Here is a 27,650-nt window from a genome sequence, read left to right on the forward strand (position 1 = left end):
AACGGCTGGGCCCGTGAGCCATGACTGCTGAGCCTGCGCGTCCGGAGCCTGTGTTCCGCGGTGGGAGAGGCCACAGCAGTGAGAGGCCCGCATACCGCAAAAAAAAAAAATCTGTATGGAGGTGAGTTTTCATGCCTTTTAAAAAACTGTATGACGTCAACTAAGAACAGCTAGAATGAGTAAACTAAGCAAGACCTTGCCGGGTATAGAGACAGACATTAAAACAATAGTACCACGATTAAATAAGTTTTTATTGTCACATTTAACTGCTTTGTCAGATATACATTGTAGGTTTCGGAATGGCATAAAAATAAAAATTTTTTCCTGAATGCCAAAATCTGAACAGAGATGGTGATGGCACTTAAAAAAAAAAATTAAATTCACACTGGTGCTGAAGCCGCTAGAAGGTAGCCGATAAACACTGGAACACATTTGCAGATAAAGTGGTCTGCAACATTTCAAATCAAATGGCAGTGGTATAAGGCCAACAAAACTGGGGAGCAGGAAGATACAGACCCCATACAGTAGATATCTGAAGAATGGCAGTTTTAGCATTTCATTTCCAGTCAGACTAGAGTAAACTTCTCTCCTACAAAATGAAACTGCTTTTTCAGAACCTGGAGCTTAAGCCTCTTTAACAACTTCCTTATTCTGACGGGTTTTAACTAGTCCAAAGGAAAGGCAGTTATAATCCATGGCATTAGCTTCATGGGCTGACCCCGCCATAAATGGGGGGAGGGGGTCTTGTCATTTCCAAACCAGGAGCCTATCATTCTCATGAATGTCTTTAGTGGTTTCACACATTCTGGGCCTAAAACTAGAAAACAAGCAGTAATTAAATAAAAATGTAAGTGCATCCCAACGGAGTCTCTACACATTCCACAGCTATCTTCCAAATGGCAACTCAAAAAAGTATGGTTATTCAGACTGAAAATGAATCTTTATTCAATAATCGAGAGTCCCAAACAGTTCATTAAATGTCTTTCTTCCACAAATAAAACTAACACTAGGATTTATCAGAAGATCTAAACGAGTTATCTTCCTTACGTATGAACTTGGCTAAATCCACTGTGTCTGGAATCCGTTCATCATAAAAGTCAGGTCTGGAACATAACTCTTTTCTGTTATACTGCTGTGTGTCCTTCATTTAAGACTCTAGAACAGAGACCATAAATGTGGCTAGTGCAACATAGCAGTCACTGTAATTCCCCAAAAGAAAAATAAGTAATTTATTTCATGTCATACTTATTTGGATGATTACTTACTGGTAATTAGTATTTCTACATTGTTTTTAAAGGCAACCATTTTAAGTGACAATACATATCAGGCTAGTAGAAAAAAGTTGAAACAAAGCCCTCTCTTTTGATCTCACAAAGTCATGCAGACAAAAGAAGGTACACATCTGATTTGTTCCAATCAGGCTTCTTGGAATTATCAAAATTTCTTTTCTGGCAGAGATGAATTTGGCTCATCATAGAAAGAAGGATCTTTGAAGGCTGCTGCTAAACTAGTTTCCCTTTGAAAAAGTAAATTTCAAGGCATGATAGTGCAAGAGGTAAGGTTTTGATTTATAGAACATTTATAGACTAATTGTGCTTAGTCTCTAATTTCCAATTTATTTTAAAGAACAGAAACTACGTTGATAAGTTTCTCTTTGCCTATATTTACCAGTACATCCATGAATCGCACCAGAATTAGGACAATTTGATTATCTTAATGGTTCTGTCGTGAAACCTGCACACTGAGTCCGCAGGCGAGGACCCGTGGACGTGAGGCTCCTACAAGTCCTGTGCCCAAAAGCGCTTGTCCTGGGGAGTCCAGGGGTCTGAGAAACAAGTTCTCTCCCCAGATGAAGTCCTCAAAAAACTCTCTCAATGAGCAATTAACACTGCTAAGTGGAGAGTTTCTTTTGTTTTGTTAAATTGGGGAGGTCTGAGTGTTCCTGGAGCCCCCGTCGGGATGCGTCATGGGTCGAGAATCCCTCGAATGTGAGTATTCGCTATTAGAGGGCTCTGTAGGGTCAATCAAATTTTCATAATCACTGTCGTCTGATTCCTCAGCACTGTCTCCGGCTGCTCCTTGAGGAGGAGGAGGGTCTGCCCCACTTCCAGGATATTTCAGTCCAGCACTGGTGGAGGCATAATTGGAGGAGCCCACGGCTTGAGGTCGAGGCATAAAGACGCTAGTTTCCATGCGAGAATGGCTCAGAGTACTTTCTTGATTATTTGGGTGAATATCAGAATAAGGGGGAGGAGGATCCGAGGCCTCTGCGTCTCCAAGTGCACTTCGACCTTCAGCTGCAAACCCAGGATAGGGCATCCGAGGGCTGAACGTGGGGTCCAAACTTTCAGATGACATCTGTCTGCTTATCATTGCCTGTTGCAATCCTGAATGAAAAGACGAAGAAAACTGTAACACTCTGTATTTTCACAGCTTTGCATTTCAGTATGTTAACTGTTCAACCTGATTGTTCTGGCAAAGAGCAACAAAGAAGTGACATTTAGTATTACTATGACTTATTTTACACTTGCATAGTGTTTCACAATTTACAAAAGATTTTTCTATACATTAAAGTCATTTAAGCCTCCAAACCGCTCTCTGAAGTACTACCGTCATCACTAATGTTACTGTTTCCGTTATACAGGCAAAGAACCGGAGCTCTGAAAGGTTAAGTGACTTCACTAAGAGAACAGCTAGAAGTGGGGCCCTGATACGCATAACACAGGCCTCTTAACTCCAGGTCTGATGCTGTGTCCCTCACCTGTTGCTTACTGTACTCAGAGACTGTGGGGACAGAGGATAAAATCAACAGTCCTCACCGTCCTCGGCAGCCATCTGAACGTTAATATTTCCTTAACAGGCCTCACGTCAAAAAAAATACTTGTTGACAACAACTTGTCACAATACTCTTAAACATCTCTTTCTCCTTAGAAGTTCAAAGCCCTGGGTTAGGTGCCCAGTTTTCTACGTAATGGGCCATAATTTTACTGCATTTTTATGGTGGTAAAACAGAAACAGCCCTACATCTATGAGCCTATGGCCTTTAAATTGTTTTTAAGTACATTTAAAAAATATTATAAAAATGATTTGTACAAAATTTAGAAAAGAACAACAAAAAATCACCCACAATTCTATCACCCAGATAACACTGTTAAAATTTTGGTGAAAACAGCACAAGATTTGGGGTTAAAAGACAGAAACTTTAGGTGCCAGGCACCCCAACTTTTCTGAATTCTAGTTTTATTATCCAGCTTTGTGTGTGTGTTTATGTGTACATGTCTGTTTGTTTATTTGTTTGTTTGCCACAGCATGTGGGATCTTAGTTCCCTCACCAGGGATCGAACCCGCACTCCCTGCAGTGGAAGCGAAAGTCTTAACCACTGGACCGCCAGGGAAGTCCCTGTATACATGTATTTAAAATAGAGCTGAGAGGGCTTCCCTGGTGGCGCAGTGGTTGAGAGTCCGCCTGACGATGCAGCGGACACGGGTTCGTGCCCCGGTCCGGGAAGATCCCACATGCCACAGAGCGGCTGGGCCCGTGAGCCATGGCCACTGAGCCTGCACGTCCAGAGCCTGTGCTCCGCAACGGGAGAGGCCACAAGAGTGAGAGGCCCAAGTACTGCAAAAAAAAAAAAAAAAAAAAAAAAAATAGAGCAGAGATAATATGTTTATACTGTTTTATATACTAGCATTTTCATATAAGATTATGTATTATCTTATGTCATTAAAAATTCGCTTCAATGGCTGTACGATATTCCATTATATAGATATACCAAAATGTATTCAACTATTCTACTGTTGTTTATTCAATTACTGAAACAGGTTGTTTCCACGATTTTGGAATTATAAAGTTGTGATTAACGCTCTTGTGCAGAAATCCCTGTCTGCATTTCTGATTATTTCTAGAATAATGTAACAGTAGAAATGAATCAGACATCATTTACCTGGAGATATAAATTATATTTTAATTTGTTTACAAATATTCTTATTAAATTAGAAAAGGCTAGTTATACCCTTATCTCTTTTACACTTGATATTATTTGCCATACATTTAATAGATTTTACTCACAAATGTTAAATCTGGTGGCATTCATAGAAAAGAATGAAATAATGCCATTTGCAGCAACATGGATTGGTCTAGAGATTATCATGCTAAGTGAAGTAAGTCAGACAAAGAAAGACAAATATCATGTTATCACTTATATGTGGAATCTAAAAAAATGATACAAATGAACTTATTTACAAAACAGAAATAGACTCACAGTCATAGAAGGCAAACTGTGGTTACCAAAGGGGAAAAGGGTGGGTGGGGGGATAAATTAGGAGTTTAGGATTAACAGATACACGTTACTATATACAAGATAGATAGCAACAAGGTCCTACTGTATAGCACAGTGAACTATGTTCAATGTCTTGTAATAAAACCTATAATGGAAAAGAATCTGCAAAAGAATATATACATACATATATATATATATATGTATAACTGAATCATTTTGCTGTATACCTGAAACAAACACTACATTATAAATCAACTATACTTCAACAAAAAAATAAATTAAAAAAAAATCTGGTGGCATTCTAGCAAATATGTTTGTTAGCATGCTGGAATTAATATAATAGATTCTTGGGCCTAATTCTCATTTAACCAGCTGGTTCCTTAGCTTAATGGCATCCAGTCATCCACTGCTATCAAAAACCAGACATTTAAAGTCTTTGTTGAGACCCTGCCCATGAATCAAATGTAAAGTTAAGAGAATTTTAGGTAGCTCTTTTATGAGGTTCCAATGAACACAGGACACAGCCCCTATGTGCAAGGCATGTCAGGGTTAACTTAGTAAGAAACATCACGTCCACTGTACATAGACCGTATCACTTCTCAGGATTTATTCTAACTCGCTTCAGCCTTTCTACCTTTGATCTCCTTTTTCTTCCAGTTTCAGAGACTTGAGAGGGACACCATGAAAAACAGTACTTCCCTTCTGGGAAAGTCTAAAGACAAGTGAATGCCCTCTTCCAAGCAGCCTAACTTGGAGCTTGATGAGTGTAGAAGAATGCATGTAATTTATTATGTAATTTGATGTTTAGAACCAGACACTTCCCTGATTCTGAATGGTAAAATTAATAGGAAGCTCACTTCTTTCTTGTTCCTTTTCATTCTTCCTCTGAGTGATTTGTCTTCTTAATTTGTTCACTTCTGCCTGACAAGATTCAACAATTCGCTCACTTTTTTCTACGTCTGCACACACTGCCTGAGGGAAAAATGACAACAAGGACAATTAGTTTCAAATCCAAGCATGAGGCATTTCATAAAAACAGCATCGATTATAACCCTGGGAAGAGTCCAGACACTTTATCGAGTTAAAAAGCAGACACCTACGGTAGAACAAAATCATGAAGGTCCCAGAGACCAATACTGTTGTTATTCACTGAACTGCTTTCTTAATTATGTTAAGATGATTATGCTATTTAGCTTACACATTCTTGAAAAAGAACGGTAAGAAGGGAAAGAGCTCATCTTTTCCCTTGCTTACTCATCTTTATTGATATGAAAAGGGAATTTCTGATACCAGTCTGGCAGACAAGGATGAACAAAAGACAGGAATGAGATACTTCCAACTCTTATTTATAATCAACAATCAAACATCAGATGACACATAGATTTATTTAACAGAAACTATTTATAATTAGGGAAAGTTGAAAAAGAAAATAAGTTTCAAAGTCAAGATTTAATAAAAGGTAACTATTTGAGACCATATCAATGTAATGTAACCACTCCTATCAAGGCACTGGATGTGATACTGGTGCTTGCAGGGCAGGCCTTAATCAATAGTCAATGAAATGTATGACAGCCACTTTGAAGTCCATTAGACAGGGCTGATAGTCTGAAAAGAGCATGGTCATGAATTCAGGACAAAAAGCTGTTTTTCACCACACGTTCCTTCCATAGCAGAAATACCAGAAACTGCCTGAAAGTGGGCCGGTCACCAGTGAGTGAGGCTGTATTAAGTTCCCTATGCTGCTATGGGTAACCGTGACCCAAATTTGGAGAACTGACACTGGAAACTGCCCGTCGCATGCGTTCCTCTTTGCCCCAGGCTGAGCTCAGTCTGCTTTCCTCTTTTCCAGCAGTTGCCTTCATTCCTCTCTCTATGCCTCGGGGCCTTCCTCCTCAAAGCTAGGCTTTCTCCAGGCCCGGGACAGCTTCTTCAGCCCTACCACTCTCCTTGTCCTCAAAGGCTCTTTTGTTCTTAGGGTTTTAGAACAAATGACTCCTAAGAACACTTTGGGGATGATGAAAAGAACGTGGGAAAGTATTCTTAGCACCTAGCTCAGGATCTGGCTTGTAGGAGATGTTTCCATAAATATTTGCTGCATGATTGCCTAGGAATGAACGGGCTCCACTGCATCTTCCCACTCAGTGGAGGCAGTTGCAGGCAGAGTGATTGAACTAGAATTAAGAAGCAGAGCGGTCCTGAGTTACGGGTGCCTTTGGGTGGGTCTCAACTTACAGCACAAGGGATGGGACAGCTGTGTGCTTAGCAATACTTCTTTAAATTTGGAATGCATTTCCCCAGGGGAAAAAAAGCTCTCATTAAAGAGGTCATGAGTATTTCAAAGAGTGATATTAATTCTGTACTTCAGAGTTTCCACGGAAGGCACATAATGAGTGAGACCAGCTTTCGCAGACTGACATGAGCAACTACTTCATACATCTTATATCACTTTGGGAGAGCACATTCTGATTTTTGGACCACAATTCATTTGTCAGTTGGGAGATTATTAAAAATTAAAGTAGAATTAAAAGATTTGGGCAATATAAATAAGATGAATATAGTACATAAACCAGTTACCTGCACTTTCTCCTGAAGTGCATTATAAACCTGATAAATCGCCCTGATGTCTTTCATTACTCCATCCTTGTCAAAAAAGTCAGTACTAGAAGACAAACAGAAAAAAGATTCACCAAGTGATCAGAACTGCCGTGAACTAGAAGGCACTTTCCCATCATTTCTACCTTTATCTATAACTTAAATGCTACAAGTTCAGTGACAATGTTTAAGCAATAATGCCCACACCCCTAGAATTACAGAAGAGAAAGAAAAGAGAATCCATGTTACCCAGACAACTGAAAAATAATAGTGTTATTTTCTCCTAGATCACTCTATATATTTTTCAGTGACCACAGTTAGCTTTCAGAACCTCAGAAATACACATACTCTATCCAAACTTCTGTATCAGTTGCAAAAAAAAAACGTGGTAAATGATTAAACAAATAAATATTGATAAAAGTAAACTATCTTTTCGATAAGCATAAGATTTTGATATATAGTAGTGGTGGTCTAGAGAATTACCTTACTGGATTTTTCAACATTAATCATATCAAACGATGTCACACTTCTCCATAAACATATTGCTTTTTTTTTTTTTTTAATATTTATTTATTTATTTGGCTGCATCGGGTCTTTGTTGCGGCACCAGGGATCTTCGTTGTGGCACTGGGATCTTTCATTGTGGACTCTTCATTGTAACGTGCGGGCTCCTTGTTGCGGTGCGCGGGCTTCTCTCTAGTTGCAGTGCGCGGGCTTCTCTCTAGTTGTGGCGCGTGGGTTCCAGAGCACGTGGGCTCTGTAGTTTGCGGCACGCGGGCTCTCCAGTTGAGGCGTGCGAGCTCAGCAGTTGTGGTGTGCGGGCTTAGTTGCCCTGCGGCATGTGGAATCTTAGTTCCCCAACCAGGGATCGAACCCGCGTTCCCTGCATTGGAAGGCGGATTCTTTACCACTGGACCACCAGGGAAGTCCCCATAAACATATTATTAACAAGAGAAAGGAAAAAACATTCATTTTACCTTTCGACTTACCCATGTTCTTTAATAACTTTGGCATAACTCTGAGAAGTATTTGGCACTGAAGACACTTTATACTCTTGCTGGCTAGTGTTGCCTAGATTGGGAATAGCAAGGGATAGCCTTTGATTATACCTGCAGGGAAGATTGAGAGAGATCATGTTGAAAGCACTGCTCTACTTGAAGAATGGGTCCTGCCAATAGGAGCCTGAGTCTCTGCACTGGGAACTAACTGAAGGTCTCACAGAGAACCTACTTCCACAGACAACCTAGGGTTATGTGAATTAGCAATTTTTTCCCTTCCCTTAAAGTAGAAACTCAATTGTAAACTCCTCAAGGGCAGAGGTGACGTCTTATACATCTTTCGCATCTCTGCAGCAATGACAGAGTTCTGAGGAGGTTTTAAGTGCTCAAGAACCTACTGATTAATTAATGAAATCTTGCAAATGGCTATTTAACAATAATTATTTTCACTGATATTGATCTAATTTATTCTACTACAAGTGAAATTCTGGAGGGAACGCTTTCTGTTGTTTACAGACAGACACCATGATCATATGATTTTTTTTTTTTTTTGCTTTAGCAAGTTCACAATGCAGAACCCTCATTAACCAGTAGGTGGATCAATTTTACAATTTTGTCTTTGAAATCTTTGTTTTAAAATTACAATCAGACTTACAGTGCAATAAAACTGTATTTCTACATAACGGATTATGGAGAAGCAAATGATGATTTCTAGCTGTTCATTCCTATAAGAATTGATGCATAATTAATGTCTTGCTAATGTGTCTTGATTCAAAAACAATTTTAATTTATATAACTAATTGACAGGAAAATACCTTCTCTAACCACAAAGAAAACTAGCTAAAGGAGAGTTATAAACACTTTTCTTTAAAGATGCTATAAAATGCATATTTTCAAAGCCATAAATCTCAATTACTTGTATCAACATCTTTCCTATTTATGCGAGGCTGGTGGGAACGCTTTATTTACCTTCGATTTGGTCTAAAGAGAACGTATTCTAAAGCATGAGTGGAATTGTTGGCGGTGGAGATGAAGCTGAAGAGAAGGAAGACGAGGTCAGGCACCCCAAGGATGCGGGTGAGCTGCTTATGAATAACCTGCTCTCTGTACGACATCTGCTGCTGTGTGTTTCGCCGGAATCTGTACCACCCAATAACTTTCTGCCAACAAAAACAGAAGAAAAAAAGTATTAAAAGTTGCATGAAATCTTACAAATTTAATTCTGAATGCATCCACACAAACGCTTGTACACAAATGTTCATTGCAGATTTATGTGCAATAGCTCAAAACTGAAAACAACCTAATTGTCCATCAACAGGTCAATGGATAAATAAACTGTGGTGTATCCACACACTGGAATCTTACTCAGTAAGAAAAAGGAACAAAGTACCCACAAATACAACACAGATGAATTCCAAAATAATTATGCTGCGTGAAAGAAGCCAGACCCAAAATAATAATAATAATAGCATATGCTATAGGATTCCATTTCATATAAAATCCTAGAAAATAAAAAGTAATCTATAGTGACATAAAGCAGATCAGTGGGTGACCTGGGAGGGGTGAGAAGGAGGGATCAGAAAAGGGCATGAGGAGACTTTTTCAGAGATAGGTATATTCATTATCTTATTTTGCTAATGGTTTCATGCATGTATACATATATCAAAACTTATCAAAGTATATGCTCTAAATATAGTTTATTACATGTCAATTATACCTCAATACAACAATTTAAAAAGTTTAGCTTTGTCAGTTCTGACTACACTGTAACTTAAATTGGTAAGTGAATTAAACTTATAGGCTCTTTGGAAGAATATTTTTCATAATGTGATCTGCTGGACATCTGGGAGACAGATGGCCTAAGAGACATCTGACAGCTCCCTCCTGGGCCCCACCCAAACCTGAAGTATCACAAGCTCTAAGGGTAGAGCCAGGAACCTGAATTTAAGATAAGTTCTTAAGTTTTTTCTTATGCATACTACAGTTTGAAAATCTCTGTTGTAGAGACAATTAAGTTAATTCTTTATAAGAAGAATAATCTTCATAAGCTTCTTTTTAAAAAACAAACTCTTTGAGTGAAAATCCTGTTTTGAGAAATCAAAGTAATTTAAAATTGTTAGTGTCATTTTAAAACTAACAGTAAATTTAGATTATGTTTTGGCACTTTCACAAACGAAAGAAGTCAACCAACCTTTACTGAGCCCCTGTTCCAGACCTTCAGCTAGCTATGTTACAAATATTTTCACTAAGTATCATAACAACCCTGGGAGGTGAGTAAAGTTTTCTGCGCTGAGTTCGTATCACATGCAAGGAACTACAGGCAGCAAAGAAACAGTTCCTGCCCTTAAGGAGTACTACTGAAAATAAAGCATAATTCCAATTATATTAAAGCAATTAATTTGATATTCTTTAAATATAAAGAAAACCCAAACACTTCTGACAGTGCAAATCTTATAAAAGAGATATTTTGTCCAAAGTCACAGAGCTAACGAGTGACAGCCAAGATCTGGAACCTCTTTGCCTGTCTTTTTCCACTGCACTACACTAACTTTAAAATTCCACATTATTCACACAATGTTGCTCATAAAAGAGTGAAAAGTAGTTTTCTTTAAAAAAAAAAAAAGTGGGTAACAAAAATTATCAACTGGCTAGAGCTACTAACGCCAAAGAACATGGCACATTTCACTCGGAGTCTCGGCACTCTGTATTTAATGTAGGATTAGCTCCTCTGCAGGACTTCGGTGCATCTCACACACCCCTGCATTCCTGCAGAGGCCTAAGCAGTGCTCAGCACAGGGATTCTTCTTATGAAATACTCGCTGACTAAAGAATCTTGCAAGTGGCTACTGGATGGGTACTAATGCTTTTCACTTATACTAACTGTAATTGTTTTATTCCATTTGTATTTTCAGAGAAGAGGGAAGTCTTATAAATTTATTTTGGATATCAACTTATTCATTTGATATTTGCTAAAAAGATAACCCACTTCATCCTGATCAATGAAAGATGACATGCCAAAATAATTCACATTGGCGACATCTACAGTTCTACCTTTTAGGGCTAACAAGCTGGTTGCAACGTTATTGAGAAACAAGGTCACTGATGTGGAAGAGAACACTATGTTTGGGCCATGATAAAAAATTATGAATATCTTTCACTAAAACCTTATCTCTGCTAAAGTTTCAGACAATATTTCACAAAGACTCTCCTCTCTACTCTCTGTGCTAGACATTCACTCACATCTTCTGGATCCAAAGCAATTATCTCCAATACTGGGCACATTTGTCATCTTTAAGTTCTGTTCTTTTTGGCCTTACGATGATATTAAGACGACAGTTATGTTTATCATTATCTATTTCGGAGCAGGTGCTTTCAAGAAGGCAGAAATCCTCCTCTCACTTGCTTTTTTGGTCTGAGCCCAAAACCTGAGGCTGGTCGAAACTTTGCAAACACAATATGGATTCTGCCAGAGCAGTAATTGAGCACACCAACGCAACCTTGCTGCACCTATTGGGGGATTTTTCGTACCAAAAACGTTAGCCTCTATCTTAAACCCAACCTTTTTTTTTTTTTTTTTTTTAAATGTTTTAGCAATGTTGTGGAGTTTCTATATTTAGAGGCACACTTTTTTTAGTAAACATATTTCTACGTATTTTATACATTAATTGCTATTGTGACAAAAATCTTTATTAGCTTGTGTTTTCTAATGGGTAATTTTAGGACCCATTAGGGAACTTTAAAAATTATTATGTACTTATTTTATATGAGTTCAACTTACTGAACTTGCATCCGATTCTTAGGATTTTTCTTTCTTTCTTTCTTTTTTTATTTGGCTTCCCTGCACAACTTGTGGGATTTTAGTTCCCCAACCAGGGATTGAACCCGGCCGGGCCTTCAGGGCCCTCGGCAGTGAGAGCACAGAGTCCCAACCACTGGAGCACCAGGGAACTCCCAGGGTTTTTCAATTAAACATTAGGTTGAAGCCTGCCTAGCAAAGAGTCAGTTTTTTTTTTTTTTTTTTTTTTTTTTTTTTGCGGTACGTGGGCCTCTCACTGTACGGGCCTCTCCCGTTGCGGAGCACAGGCTCCGGATGCGCAGGCTCAGCGGCCATGGCTCACGGGCCCAGCTGCTCCGCGGCATATGGGATCCTCCCGGACCGGGGCACGAACCCGTATCCCCTGCATCGGCAGGCGGACTCTCAACCACTGCGCCACCAGGGAGGCCCAGAGTCAGTTTTTTGAAACAGTTCCATCAGCACTTTCTTGAAGAGTTGATATTAATTAAAAATATTTTTTGTATGTCAGATACTGTTTAAAGTACATATGTATTTTTAAGCCTAACTTTTAAATGTACCTTTGTAAGTACTACTGTAACCCTTTTGAGGTGAAGATATAACTTTGTACCATTTCTGGAGGGAAAAAAAATCGAACTAGAGTCAACTCTAAAAGATTTTCAGTCTAAATATTATGTATCATCTTTGTTTTGGGGCTAGAAATTTGGATTTTTGAAAAAAATCCTTAAAGAGTTTATATTATATATAAGGTGCCATAGGAAATACAATGAACATAAAATACGGTCCCTGCCTTTAACAAATTCCATGGAAAATAAAACATAATTTCCAAGTAAATTGAAGCAACAAATTCCTGTCTTTAATTGCAAAAGAAAATATAAACATTAGTTTTAGCACAAAGTTCTACAAAATCAAAACTGAAGATCAGCATTTTTCAGAATCTTGGCCCCAGGAAAAGCGAAGTTAACTCCGGTTAACAACCTATGATTGGTCTTCTGTGTCTCAAAACAGCAAATCCTATCTATCTATCTATCTATCTATCTATCTATTTATTTATTTATATTTTAAAAAATACAACATGATTATATTTTAATACACAACCAAAATACAAAACAGCATAGTATATTAGCAAATCCAATTTTAAAATCCCCAAATTAATTTGGAAATGTGTCCCTATTTGCTACTGAAAAAACTACATGGTAGAGCTCCTTTCTTTTTTTCAATTTATTTTCAATGTAAAATACAATTTAAAAAGCCTTATCACATAAAATCTCCCTTCCTCAGCAGCATCTCTGCTCCCTTTCTCAAAGTAACCACTTTTAGGTTTGGTTGGCTTCCTTCCAGATCTTTTTCTGTACGTATAAACATTCAAACTTTTGTTTTTATAAAAAATAGGCTCAAATTATTTCATTTAACTTCGAGATCTTTCTATGTCATTCATGAGAACCTCCCTCATTCTTTTTAATGGCTGCTTCATATCCCATAGTATGGAGGTACCAACATAATTTACTTAACCATTCCTCCTGGTGGACACTTAGATTGCTTTCAATATTCTCACTATTAAGCAAAGATACAACAAACATCTTCGTATGCTGGATTAAAAGGCCAAACTGCTGCGTTTAAACTTTGGCGCCAACATTTCCTGCTCGCAACCTTAAGCAAGTTATTTATCTTTAGTTGTCTCAACTATAAAATGGGGGTGATGATAACAGCCTCACAGCGCTGTTACAAGGATTAAATGTGTCAGTACCTGGAAAGTGCTTAGAATACTGCCTGGCACAGAGTTAAAGTGTTCAATAACGCCAGCTTTTCATACCTTTGTGCCTAGATGCCTTTGTTTACTTGGGCCAGATTCCTAGAGGTGGAACTCCGTATTTAAAATTCTGTTATTGCAAAACTCTCCCCCTAAATGTCTATATCAACTTACATTCCCACCAACTACAGCTTTCCCCATTTCCCACAACCTTGCCAACACTGGATATTAGCAATCCTTTTATACTTTTCCCAATTGGATGGACAAAAAACCAGCATTATGTGTTTCAATTTGCATTTCTTAATTGAGAATGAACATCTTTCCATTTACTTATTGGACATTTGTGGATTTCTTTTTTCCTTTTGTGAATTTCCTGTTTATATTCTTTATTCATTTTTTTTCAGTTTAAATTGTTTTCATCTATTAAAAAATTTCCTGGTAATTTAATATAAAGTGAGTGCTCGAGGCAGCTGCGCTTCGATAGGAATTTTCAAGGAATAAATTTTAGTTTTAGAAAGTATAATAAAGCTTCATTATCTAAAATATGCAAATAAATGGAATGAGGAAGTAAGGTGGTGGCTGGGGGATGAATATGGACTGCTAAGAGATCCTAGAACGTATGCTTCAGGCAAGTCACTGAAAATGGGGGAGCTGGGCCGTGATGCCTGTGGCTGCTCTAACCCACTTTCCCACTTGGGCAGGTGACTGTGCTAGACCCTCTGCTAATGCCGAGCACTTCCTGAGTTTGTTATCACCCTCAAAACCACTGCGCTTTTTTCAGACCTATCCCTCACACTTCCCATTTTTCCTGTGATCTTACCTGCTTTCCTTTCTGCCTGTACATCCGACAGTGGTACTGAGAGAGTCCACACACTGGAAAGGCTGTTGATCTACTCTTACTGCACTGTTATTTCTTTTTTTTTAAAATTTATTTGTTTTTTATTTTAGGCTGTGTTGGGTCTTCGTTGCTGGGCGTGGGCTCTCTCTAGTTGCGGCGAGCAGGGGGCACTCCTTGTTGCGGTGCATGGGCCTCTCACTGCTGTGGCCTCTCTTGCTGTGGAGCACGGGCTCCAGGCACGTGGGCCTCAGCAGTTGTGGATAGCGGGCCCCAGAGCGCAGGCTCAGTAGTTGTGGCGCACAGGCTTAGCTGCTCTGTGGCATGTGGGATCCTCCCGGACCAGGGCCCGAACCCATGTCCCCTGCATTGGCAGGAGGACTCTTAACCACTGCGCCACCACGGAAGCCCTGCACTGTTATTTCTGACGCCCTCTTCAGACACCTTAGGAATCCCACACTGATTATTTTTATGCACAGGTAATCTTTTTAAAGCTTTTTTTTTTTTTTAAATAATACACGCTTCTAAACAAAGGCATTTTGGTTTCTGTTTGATAAGTTGAAAACTTTCATTGGTACTTTTTTCCCTCAAGTGATGGTTTAGTGACCAATCTATTTTTCTGGAATTAATATACCAAGGTAAAAAAGTAAACCCCATACATGGTACAGTAAATTATAAATGAGACCATCAGACAGTGCTGCAGCAATAAAGCTTTGGTTCATTTTCAATTCTGTTCAGACTTGCTTACCATGCATACACATTCAGAACATCATATGCATATGCTGACAGAAATAATAAACACACGACCTTTTGGAAAAACATCTATGTTCACTGTTAATTGAACTTGAAGGAGTAACATATCTAAAGATGTTTGACTGCAATTTGTATTCTTAAAAAATATTTTCCCTCATTATAAAATTAATGTATGTGTATTAAATGTTGGCAAAATTATTTTTTAAATTACATAATAGGAAGATAGAACCACCCAGAATCAACTCAACTATTGTCAACTTTCTAGATTATAGTTCATGTTCTTTTTCTTCTTCTGACTTTTGCATAATGGAATCACTCTAAATAGCCAAATTTTGTTCTATTGATATACTGTAAACATCGTGTCACATTTGTAATTTACCTTTAAAATCTACTCAACAGAATTATTATATATTAACATCAAATCTCATTGTTTCATTTTACATTCATTTCTGGTTTTAAGTTTGGGTGATAAGGATTGATTTCCAAATCAGACTGGGTGACAAATAGAACATACCTTTCTCCGATCTTTAAGAATCCTGTCCAAGCTCTCTTCATTAACTTTGCTTGCATAGTCATAAAAACTGTTTTTTTTTTAAAAGAAAAAATATTTAATTAAAATCCCATAGTATTTTGACACGAACATGTGTCTATGGGTCATCTAACCCTAAAAGTTGGCAATAAAGATACAATTGCTTGTCTGCAATAGGTATATAAAGAGAAAACAATCTAAATGGTTTACTGATATGAGGTATCTTTTGCATCAAAGACTACTCAAGAGACTGCTACATTCAAAGGGCATTACTTCCGTAAGTGGGAGGAGCGGATAGCAAGTAATTACAAAATGTGTGGTTTCAAATGGCTGTGACATCTCTTCCTTGTTTCTAAGTATCAATTACCTATGGGAAAAAAAAGAACACAGCAGCTCATTTTCTGAGAAATGAAGAAAGGAAACGAGTATTTGCTGAATCCTTAATAAGACACTCAGCTGCATGCTTCCTTGCGTTAATTCATTTCATCCTTGCCTCAATGCTGGGAGATAAGTACTAGTTCAGCCCAACAAGTCAACATGTTGTTTTTTAAAAATAATTAATTTATTTATTTATTTGTGGCTGTGTTGGGTCTTCGTTGCTGTGCGTGGGCTTTCTCTCGTTGTGGCGAACGGGGGCTACTCTTCGTTGTGGTGTGTGGGCTTCTCGTTGCAGTGGCTTCTCTTGTTGCGGAGCAGGGGCTTTAGGCGCGCGGGCTTCAGTAGTTGTGGCACGCGGGCTCAGTAGTTGTGGCTCGCGGGCTCTAGAGCACAGGCTCAGTGGTTGTGGAACATGGGCTTAGTTGCTCCGCGGCACGTGGGATCTTCAAGGACCAGGGATCGAACCCGTGTCCCCTGCATTGGCAAGTGGATTGTTAACCACTCAGCCACTAGGGAAGTCCCAGTCAACATGCTTTATTCCCATTTTTCTAGACAAAGATACTGAGGTTAAATGACGTGCCCCAAATCACAGAACTGGTAGATGGAAGAGTTGGGATTTGAAGAGAGGTCTGGCCAGCTTCAAACTGAATGCACTCACCCTTAAACGAGACCAATCTAACCTGAATTCCATGACAAGCAGTCCAGGCATAATGATGTGTGGGCTTTTCTACCCCTGGTCATGGTTTTAGGAATGCCACCCTCCCCCACTCCTCCTACCACCATAAGCCCAGGCCTATAATGCAGGAAGGAGTTCAAGTTATAGTAAAAACACTGAACTGGGAGTCAGGAGATACCAGCTCCAGCTCCGTTCTGCTTCTCACTGTATGACCTCGGGCAAGTCAGTTTAACCTACCTGGGCTCCATTTCCTTTTTGCAAAATAAAGATTTTGAAGTAGACAGATGATTTCTAAGATTTCTTTCAGTTCTAAGAATTATGAGTCTATGATTTAAATTATGAGTCTATGCGTCTACGTTCTGGTACTACTTTGCTGACAGTGGTTTAAGGAAATCCTCAGAAGGGCAGGGCAGGGCACACCTAGCAAAGCTTTAGATGGTCAGGGCCAAACAGGACCCATTCTGACCCAGACAGAGGCTGTGTGTGGACCAGGGCCTGAATCATTTTATTTGCTCTGAGATTCTTTTCAAATGAACTGCTGCTTCCTTGTCTTGCTTCCTGCTCCTCTTTCAGTTATGTGTAAATCTAAGAGATGAGGTTCTCAGCTACTTTGAGGCTTAGTTCACAGGTAACAATCCTCTGAAATAATGGGCAAGTGTGCGCGGGAGGGGTGGGGGTAAGGTGGGTGGTGAACATGGTGTAAGTCCCCATGGGTTCTTGGGTGCAAGGGGCTGGGTGTTTGGGTCAGCTGAGAATGGGAGCGGGGTCAGGGTGAAAGCTGCAGGGAACACACAGCAGGAACAGCCAGGCACAAGGGGTGGGCAGGTGTTAAGAAGGAAGTGCTGACCAAGAACGCTGAATCGGACTAGTATGAGCAGCAATGCATGTAAAGTATTGGCCTGGCTCTTGGGAAAGGAGACGAATAGGGCCTCAGGGAGTTTTAAGAAACACAGAGTGGAGCTCATCATACCTGCCATCAGGCGGAAGGGTTTGGGGCTGAGAAAGCAGACAGAGGCCTGGCCTGCGGTTTGGGGAACAGAAGTCCGGTGTGCGGGAGATGCTGGCCCCTTTCTCCCTCACCTTGGCCTCCATCAGTCTCTCTGTCCTTTGCTTTCTCCCTCCGAACATCTCTCCTCCTGTTTTTTTCTCTTTCTGTCCTTTAGTTGGTAATAATATTCAACTGGTGTATATTAAACACAAAAAAGTAAGTTTTATGTTCCCTTTCCTTACATTTTAAAGTTGAACACTGAACACTTTTTATCCCTCTTAAAAACAGCAATTATTTTATCTATATGCGATCCTTGGTTAACTTCCTTCTCTATGGATGAAGAGCCCTTGCTAAAGGGGCTGACATAAAGGCTTCCATTCTAAACCACTGAGGCCAAGATTTATACTCCCTTCCCCTCTTCCTAACTTAACACAGTGCCACACACACATCTGGCACTCAAAAAAATAAGTGAATTTGGATGCCCTTAGTTATAACTGTACAGCCATAATCACATACAGGTCTAAATTCACTAGTTTTCAATCAATTAATCTTTGAATAAGGACAAAAAGCTAAAAAGAAGGATGTGGCTTACCTAAAAAGTTTTGAACAAGGCTGATGGTTGTGGATTTCTGTAATTAGAAGGAGGAAATACATCTCAGTTAATCATGTAAGGTACAGACAACTATAAAACAGTTCAGGATTTAAAAAAAATTTTTAACCACAATCTCAGACAATAAAAAGACAGTTTTCCTCTCCCAAACAGTGTGTACACTAGTAAAGGCAGTACGTCTTTTTAACACTGAAACCCAGGCACACATTCTCAGGACAAAGTAAACTGGCGAATGAAAGTTCTGGGTCCATTTGTCCAGGTGTGATGAGCACACATCTGAAAGCTTTTATTCAGGAACAGGCAGCTATTGTGTGCCCTCATTCAATCTTACCTATTTAAACAAAGCCTAAGAGGAAAAAGGAATCAATGCCTGGAAGCATTTGATCAAGGTGGGTAAGAGCTGTGAGGACAGCTTGGGGAAAGGAAGGCCTTACCACCCTACTATCAGTAACCTACTAACAACTCGGGACAACTGGGCCAGGTGTTTTGAAGGGGAAGGGTGGAAACTCTGAAAGTATATTAACCCTTTCAAAGATTTTCAGTACCAAGGGAAACAGTCATTTATAAGGCAGATCCAAACGGCTTCTTAAAAGATTGCTGGGATTAATCATAGTGAACAATTTCTTCAAGCTCATCAGGGGGCTTAGGGTCTGGGTTGCTTTATAAGACCATGGGACTAATTAACTACTCAATTCTATTAACAACATTCTCCTGGACAGGGAATCATCAACTGCTGCTTATAAAGCCACAGCCACAGAGTTCCAGTCTGCAATTTTAACTCAATTAAAATGAAACCACAACCTTGAAGGACACCAGGCTATGCCCATTAGCTTCTGTACTGATGTGAGTGCTGCCAAAACACAGACAGAGATGCCAGTACTTCCACAGGAGTGAAAAGCTCATCTGCCTAGTATAACTGTCGACATAGTGATGCAAATAAGAAAACCGCATCTAGAAATATTTCCTTCTTTTATCACCAAAAATGACATGGTATACCACCAGAAGTTACTTCAGAGATACTGTTAGTAAAGTAATTAGAATATGGAATGTCTGTAGTAAAAATGTCAACTAGAGTTCAGGGGGGGGAAAAAAAAAAAACTCTTCTACCTTAAAGGAAAGACTATTTTGTTCAAGAAAATCCCTGGAGTAAATTCTGAACTCTGAATATACATTCCTGTCACCAATCCACCCCAGCAGACTTCTTTCATGATTTGCAATGTGGATTAGAAGCATGTTGAAGATATGCTCTAGGTATCATGTGACATTTTCTAAAGGAAGTTAAGGCTTTCTCTTACAAGATTTCGCAATACCTAACTAAGCACTCTGGGGAGAAAACAAGGGGATGCTCTCAAACACAATAAGGTGCAGATGGGCATGAAGGTGGCGGGCACGATAGCTGATAGACAGACTTCTGGAAGCAGTGGGAGGCAGGGGAGCCTTGCCTGGGATTCTAGAGTCTCTGAAGCCTCCAGAGCTCATCCATGCGGTGGACCCCTCTTCACATAAGCATGGCGTCTCTGCCCGCATTTCTGTAAAATTCCCCACTGGGACGTGCTGCTGTGCTTGCTTAGCTTCCTGTCTCTGCTTCTCCTGCTGGTGGGTGAGCTGAACAGCTCCTCTCCTTCCCCCTTCCGTTCTTTCCAGTAACTGCTGCTGCATCACCTTATTAATAAGGGAGCTCCCTGTTGCTGTCCCCTGACCGCTCCCAGCACTAAGAGCGGACGACTCCGCTTCAAGCGAGTGAGCACAGCTTTAAAAATGAACGTGTATTCAAAACAAGTGTTCAAAATGTGATATTCCATATAAAGTCCTCCTTATTGTGTACAGTCAAGGAAAGGTGTCTATGTGTGGATTCATGCACACATGAAGTTTCATGCACTCCCTGCACTGGGATCCCCTGAATGTACACTAAGTTTACCTCCCGTATGGTGTCTTTACTGATTTAACCCACTAGCAGTGGAGTTTTTTTTCCCTCCAACCCATGAGATTTTCTTTGTTCCTTCCTGACAGCACTCGTCCTGCACTCTCTGGTATTTCTGTACGCTCGTCTCATCCTCCCCACAGCCCTGGAAGGCAGGGATGCACTGGACATTCCTCTCATTGCCCAGCACAATGCCTCTCACACGCACGGACGTTCTTCAATAATTGTTGGCTGCATAAATGAATAAAATGACCCCTGCTCTGTTTTGAGTATCAGGATACGCTTTTCCGTGAAGTGCTCAAGGTGCAGCTGAAAGGACTACGATCCTTCTTTATCAAAAGGAGACTGATCCAAAGAGGGCGGGTGAACCTACAAATACTCCTTCATTTGCCCCAGCAGTCGCCCCCAAATCGACTGTTTGGCTTACTCCTCAGAAGGCTGTGTAGGTTTAACAAATATCTCCTGTAAACAAGTGTAAACATCTTGGCCGGATCCCTCCAGGAAGGACCAGCACGACACGTGCTTTCATTATAGTGTGAGGTGATGCTGACAAGGGGCACAGCCCGAGGTGCAAACTCGAGGTTCACTGTGGTTGTGAAGAGACCATCACGTGTAATTCCACACAGCCATTCATAGGTCAGACCAGTCAGTGGGTCAGGGATGGCTTCACAGAATACCTGAACTTACAGCTACACGTTGTGAGTTTACACTGACTTATAAAAACATTTCACATCATTTACTAGTGCAAATAATTGGCATTCTGACTTTAGTGCTTTCCTTTTAGTGCTTTTCAGACATTTTCAACAAATAAGAAATTTGGTCAATTTATTTTATTTAAAATATCTTATTCTGGTGGTTAAACTGTGCCAGAAAACTTCTTCACACTAGTGGTATGGAATACTTCTCATGGCACATTACCTAATGTTTTGCCTTTCAATCCAGGTTTTCCAGAGTCCTTGGTTTACAGTTTCTAATATGTATTTATTTTTAAAAGAAAAATATTACAACGATAACAATACATTTAAGATAATACTAGCAAATACTCTGTTCACGAGATCCGTGACTACTTCTAACAATGAACTGAATGTAGCTAATAAATTAAACATTATACAGCAAAAGAAGGTTGTCATGGCACTGTATTAACTGGGACTCTGTTGGTTCTTCTCCATATCTACAGTACCATGGAAACTGGTATTTACTGCAAGAACCGGAAGGTGTTTGAATCAAAGATACTGTACACTACGCTGGGGAATTTTAGTTACTTTACCATTCTATTTCTTTAAAGATAAATAAACAGCCAGAACATTCATCAGAAATGCTACTTTTGTGGTCATGCCAGGCAAGAGGGCTCTTTCTTGCACGGTTTTCTGTCAGGTCTATCTGGCAAACCTTCATATACCACGTTAGTTTTGAAAACCCAAGTGCAAACAATGAATAATTGCACAGATGGCCAATGAAACCAAGTTCTCTATTTTAGGATTTTAAAGAGTTAAGCTAAACAAAACACAAAAATAAAACGTCAGTGAAAGAACAGCCATGCAGCAGTATGTCAAGTATTTTTTCAGCAAGTCAGTATTGTGGGGAGGGGGCTTGTCTGGCTCTTGAGGAAACAGCTGTCTCTTGTTTCCCTCCAATTCCAACCACCTCAGTCCTCACCCGGGCTCCCAGCCCAGGTACTAGAAGGCTAGGAGAACAGGCTGAAGTTGATGATTTGGTCTCAACATAACCTAACCTCCCAGCAGTATTTCAAACCACAAACCACTCACCTTCACACAGGCTGTAGTTTAGTCACACAGAAACAGGCCAGGCTCCCTGTAAGTTTCATGCACTCCCTGCACTGGGATCCCCTGAATGTACACTAAGTTTACCTCCCATATGGTGTCTTTACTGATTTAACCCACTAGCAGTGGAGTTTTTTTTTCCCCCAACCCATGAGATTTTCTTTGTTCCTTCCTGACAGCACTCGTCCTGCACTCTCTGGTATTTCTGTACGCTCGTCTCATCCTCCCCACAGCCCTGGAAGGCAGGGATGCACTGGACATTCCTCTCATTGCCCAGCACAATGCCTCTCACACGCACGGACGTTCTTCAATAATTGTTGGCTGCATAAATGAATAAAATGACCCCTGCTCTGTTTTGAGTATCAGGATACGCTTTTCCGTGAAGTGCTCAAGGTGCAGCTGAAAGGACTACGATCCTTCTTTATCAAAAGGAGACTGATCCAAAGAGGGCGGGTGAACCTACAAATACTCCTTCATTTGCCCCAGCAGTCGCCCCCAAATCGACTGTTTGGCTTACTCCTCAGAAGGCTGTGTAGGTTTAACAAATATCTCCTGTAAACAAGTGTAAACATCTTGGCCGGATCCCTCCAGGAAGGACCAGCACGACACGTGCTTTCATTATAGTGTGAGGTGATGCTGACAAGGGGCACAGCCCGAGGTGCAAACTCGAGGTTCACTGTGGTTGTGAAGAGACCATCACGTGTAATTCCACACAGCCATTCATAGGTCAGACCAGTCAGTGGGTCAGGGATGGCTTCACAGAATACCTGAACTTACAGCTACACGTTGTGAGTTTACACTGACTTATAAAAACATTTCACATCATTTACTAGTGCAAATAATTGGCATTGTGACTTTAGTGCTTTTCTATGTACTCTTTTAATCTACCATTAGGTTAAAATCAGTTAAGGGCCAAAGAACAAAACAAGCAGCATATATACAAGAAGAGTATTTCTAAGGTCCGTGATAAACTCACTCACCAATGACTTGCAGAAGTTCTGTGCTGCTGATTTGGGAGTCGCTGATGCTAAAGGTTTCCTCTTGTCTTACCTCTCCCAGCAAAAATCCTTCCTGAAAGCAACAGAAGAAAATAGCTGCAGCTAAAAATCAAAGTGATTTTTACTGGAATTAAGAGGAATCGAGGACATTGTTATTTTTTATAATAACTTTAACAATAATCCAAATAAGTCTGCCATGTAAACTACTAATCCACAAACCAACAAGTAAGACTAAAGCAATTTGAGATTTGGCTATTAACTGGATTGTTCGAAAAAAGGATTTCCTGACAAGATGAAATATTATTATAACCCCTTCCCTTAAAACCCTGTTATTTTTGAAGTGAAAATAAGGAGAGTGAATTCATCACCTAAATCCTACTAAGTGTAACAACCAATGTTAAAAAAGCTCAGGAAGCAGAAATATTCCAAGGTTGTTTTCTTGAAACAGCATGTAATTTATTCCATTGTTTAAAAAACATTGCTAATGGGGGCTTCCCTGGTGGCGCAGTGGTTAAGAATCCGCCTGCCCATGCAGGGGACACGGGTTCGAGCCCTGGTCCGGGAGGATCCCACATGCTGCGGAGCAACTAAGCCCGTGCACCACAACTGCTGAAGCCTGCTCACCTAGAGCCCGTGCTCCACGACAAGAGAAGCCACCGCAATGAGAAGCCCGCACACCTCAATGAAGAGTAGCCCCCGCTCACCACAACCAGAGAAAACCCACGTGCCGCAACGAAGACCCAATGCAGCCAAAAATAAATTAAAAAACACACACACATAAAAAACATTGCTAATGATAAAAGTATAAAGAAGTTGACACAATGCACAACCTAACCTCTCCTGTATGGGCTGGCATGGGAAATGAGCATTCCAGCAAATAAGTTTAACATGACATGAAAGTTTTTCTTTAATAAATGCTGAGGTAAATTTTTTTTTTTTTTTTTTTGCGGTACGCGGGCCTCTCACTGTTGCGGCCTCTCCCGTTGGGGAGCACAGGCTCCGGACACGCAGGCTCAGCGGCCATGGCTCACGGGCCCAGCCGCTCTGCGGCACGTGGGATCTTCCCAGACCAGGGCACGAACCCGTGTCCCCTGCATCGGCAGGCGGACTCTCAACCACTGCGCCACCAGGGAAGCCCTGAGGTAAATTTATTTACACCTTTGGAGAACATATACCACCATCATCAATTCTGGATTACTCAGCATATAACCTACTATTTTTGAGCACTTGCTGTAGGGTTCAGCACAAGCACAGCATTTAGAGTGTATGGAGAACATACACTCTAAATGTCAAAATAACTTCCCTGTCGGTGGTGAACTAATAGGCCGTCCCAGACTCCCGCTCCCCAAACATCCACATGGCTTACTCCTTCCCTCCATTCCACTCTTCACTCAAATAGCGCCTCATCAGAGAGGGCTTCCCTGACTAGAGGAACAGAATCAGAGTCTGCCAGACACTGTTCCGTTTACCCTGCATCCTTTTTCTTCTTAGTCTCCTCACTATCTGCTATATCTCATATTTATATGTATTAACAAATGCCTGCTCCTACTAAAATATAAGCTCCACGAGAGCAGGGACTCTGTGCTTGTTCACTATGTATCTCAGCATCTCGTACAGTGCCCAGCACGCAGGAGGTGCTCAGTAAATGCTGCTTGAATACATTTGATGAAACAATGTCCTTTCCATTCTAGGTTGACCCTTCTAATCAATTAAAGAAGCTTCCTAGTTTAAAAACATTCCCAGGGGACTTCCCTCGTGGTCCAGTGGTTGAGAATAGACCTTCCAAAGCAGGGGACGCGGGTTTGATCCCTGGTCGGGGAACTAAGATCCTGCATGCCGCGGGGCAACAAAGCCCACGTGCTGCAACTACTGAGCCCGTGCACCACAACTAGAGAGCCCACACTGCAACTACAGAGCCCACAAGGTCTGGAGACCATGTGCCACAACTAGAGAGAGAAAACCCGCATGCCACAACTAGAAAGACGCCTGCGCGCCGCAACAAAAAGTCCCGAGTGCTGCAACTGAGACCCAATGCAACCAAAAATAAATAAATAAATATTAAAAAAAAAAATCCCAGTTGGAATCTGTGGGGGTGAGGAGGGAGAGACAGTTGTTTTTCAGCATAGCTTTTGTATTGGATTAGGTGAGTGGAGTGTCCTAAAACCCCAAATCATCATGTACAGGGCATCTCTCAAACTTTAGTAATATACACACCTCTCTTTCAAAAAAAAACCTCTCTCAGAGCTAGAGTCCATGACTACTAATCTGGAAAAACATAGACTAAAGAAGCTTGTTTTATCCTATGAAAGCCTTTCAGTTATGAGTTCTTATTACAAAAAACAAGCTTTGTCTTTGTAACAAGTTAAAAACTTTTTTCTTTAATCAAAGTGGAAAATACAATTTAAAATTCCTACAGAACTTTAGACTTTAAGAACATATCTACAGAGTCCTAGCAAATAAAAATGCAGGACATGCAGTTAAGCTTGAATTTCAGATAAACAATGGATAATTTTTATGTAATAAATGCGATATACTTATACTAAAAAATTATTTACTATTTATCTGAAATTCAAATTTAACTGGGTGCCCTATACTTTATCTGGTAATCCTACCACAGGCCTCAGTTTGAAAAAGTCAACAGTGACATCAAGACATTCTAAAGCCGAGTATAACATGAATGCTTATTTATCTACTGGTCTGGATTATCTGAGCCACTGTTACCTTATAACAGTAGGCAAATTACACTGTGTGGGCGAAACCCAGCTTAACGCCTGTTACTGTATGGCTTACAAACTTAGAATAAGTTTCTACACTTTTAAATTGTAGAAAAAAAATAGAAAATAGGAATATTTCATGACATGTGAAAATTATACGAAATTCAGATCTCAGTGTCCATAAGTAAAGTTTTTATTGGAAACAGTCATCCTAATTTACTTATTGTCTATGGCTCCTTTCTCCCTACACCAGCAGAGCTGAGTAGTTGCTACAGAGACCACATGGCTCATGAAGCCTAAAATATTTACTGTCTGGCCCTTTACAGAAAAAGTCTGTTAATTCCAACTCTACTGAAATGAGTGGTTTTAAACTAATTTCTTGCCAAAGCAAAACAAGAATATACTACAAAAACAAATTCTTGGTTCTTCAACTTTAAAATATATGAAATTGAAATTACTTTAAAGTATTCCACTTATATAATTGTGGCAAGGTTAATATAAGCAGGTATCCTCGTATAAGACACAAGTTGCAAACTATTGTCACTGGTGAAAATTTCTGTGAAGTCTAGTACCATGCCTGGCATGGCACAGATATTAAAGAGATATCTCTTGAAATAAATTAATAACAATCTAAGTAACACGGCCGTCTCATTGCAGTTTGTAAAAAGCTAACCATTTTTCAACAGGTTGCTTATTCTTACAGTAATTTTGCCTTATACATAAACTGTGCTATTACTAGGCACTCCAAGATCTAGAGAGGTTAAGAAGCATTATTGTAAACCATATTTAATACTTCCACAGGACACTAGAAGTGCCACAAACTACCTTTACATGGAACTGCATTACATTATTAAATATCTGTCTGCAATATCAAAGGCGTTAGTGTCCAGAGACAGGAGCTGCCTCTGGAAAAACCCGTGTTGTGTATACTCCTATCCTTAATCTCTACTATCAAACTGAAGCAAGGAACGGCACAATAATTTAATGCCATTCAACTTACTAATGGAACCACCTCTCCATGAAATCAGTTTTTATTAATGGAAGCAAGGAGTGCAGACGTGAAGCCAAGTCCAGTTCCTTCTTCTGCAGTGTATCATTTTGCTTTGTGATGACCACACAACCACAACAGCCCCCCCCCCACTACGTTTATTTAATGAACTTCAATTATTCACTACCAAAATCACTTAAAACAATCCCTCAATTTGGTGGGCAAGTACTTAAAGATAAAAATTATCTAGTTTCATAAAGAATTTCCATCCAGAGGCCAGTGACATTAAAAATGCATTTCCGATCATTCATACGTAGGCCTGTCACTTCCCTATTTCACTGCGACTAGTTCCGTGGTCTTAGAACCTTCGCCAAGGAAATGAACATGCAACTTCAAGGCAAAGAGACCCTACACCTAACACTCCTGGTTACACCTCCATTTTCCATCGAGGAGAAGAAAACACACGATCATATCTAACAAGTACGAATAGTGACAGCCACGGTTTCCCTCGTCGCAGCCCACAACAACCTGTCAGACCAGCGGGCGCGGCTGGGTGTCTGCGCTCCTAGACTAAAGCCGGGTCTCTCGGCTCCTTCCCGACCCCAGACTCCCCTCGCAAGTCTAGAAGCCTGACTCTCAGGGAGGGGCAGGCGCTCGGTTTCCACTAAGCGACTCCTGACACTGTCGGTGGCCGGCCGGGAAAGCTCTGCCAAACGGGAGACTGCCGTCCCGGGACGGCCAGGCGGCGGAAGGCACCGAGCAAGGGGGCCCATCTCGGGGTCGAAGGAGCCCCGGGCAGCAGGAGTTCGCTGGCGGCGGGAGCCTCCTGGGTCATCAGTTAATCGGGCCAGCCCGGGGGGCGAGCCGCAAGTCATCCCAGCTTGGCCGCAGGCGTCGGCCTGAGACCGAGGCTGGAGGCCCCAGCAGCCGCGGCGGGGGTCCCAGCACCTACGTGGTCGGCGTTGCTGTTGGCACTGTGGAAACACACAGCGCTGAAGGTGTAGCCCGAAATGGAAGCCGCCATGATGGAAATCTCCAACTCCCCCATCATGCACCGCGGAGGGCA

At 40.6% G+C, this 27,650-nt stretch overlaps 1 protein-coding gene across 1 annotated transcript; it reads right to left on the reverse strand.

Moving 5' to 3' along the window:
- Positions 1-230: 230 nt before the first annotated feature.
- ABRAXAS2 (abraxas 2, BRISC complex subunit) lies at positions 231-27,650 on the reverse strand. The gene is made up of 9 exons (XM_081247285.1): positions 27,537-27,650; positions 22,865-22,955; positions 18,165-18,201; positions 15,516-15,582; positions 8,840-9,030; positions 7,862-7,981; positions 6,855-6,939; positions 5,138-5,252; positions 231-2,387 (listed from the first exon to the last, which is right to left on the reverse strand). Exons 1-9 carry the CDS (start codon positions 27,633-27,635, stop codon positions 1,918-1,920), a joined length of 1,275 nt encoding a protein of 424 aa, XP_081103411.1. The 5' UTR covers positions 27,636-27,650; the 3' UTR covers positions 231-1,917.

The sequence above is a fragment of the Mesoplodon bidens genome, assembly GCF_964165515.1.
Source record: "Mesoplodon bidens genome assembly, chromosome: 1".
Classification (NCBI taxonomy): Eukaryota; Metazoa; Chordata; class Mammalia; order Artiodactyla; family Ziphiidae; genus Mesoplodon; species Mesoplodon bidens.

What these genes read in the sequence shown, in the direction of transcription:
- ABRAXAS2 (XM_081247285.1), bottom strand. Translation starts at nt 27,635, where the DNA reads ATGATGGGGGAGTTGGAGATTTCCATCATGGCGGCTTCCATTTCGGGC. An exon ending in CTCTTTAGACCAAATCGAAG is followed by an intron (nt 7,982 to 8,839) that starts GTAAATAAAGCG and finishes TCTTCCCTGCAG; the next exon opens with GTATAATCAAAGGCTATCCC. An exon ending in TGAAAAGGAACAAGAAAGAA is followed by an intron (nt 2,388 to 5,137) that starts GTGAGCTTCCTA and finishes CTTTTCATTCAG; the next exon opens with GATTGCAACAGGCAATGATA.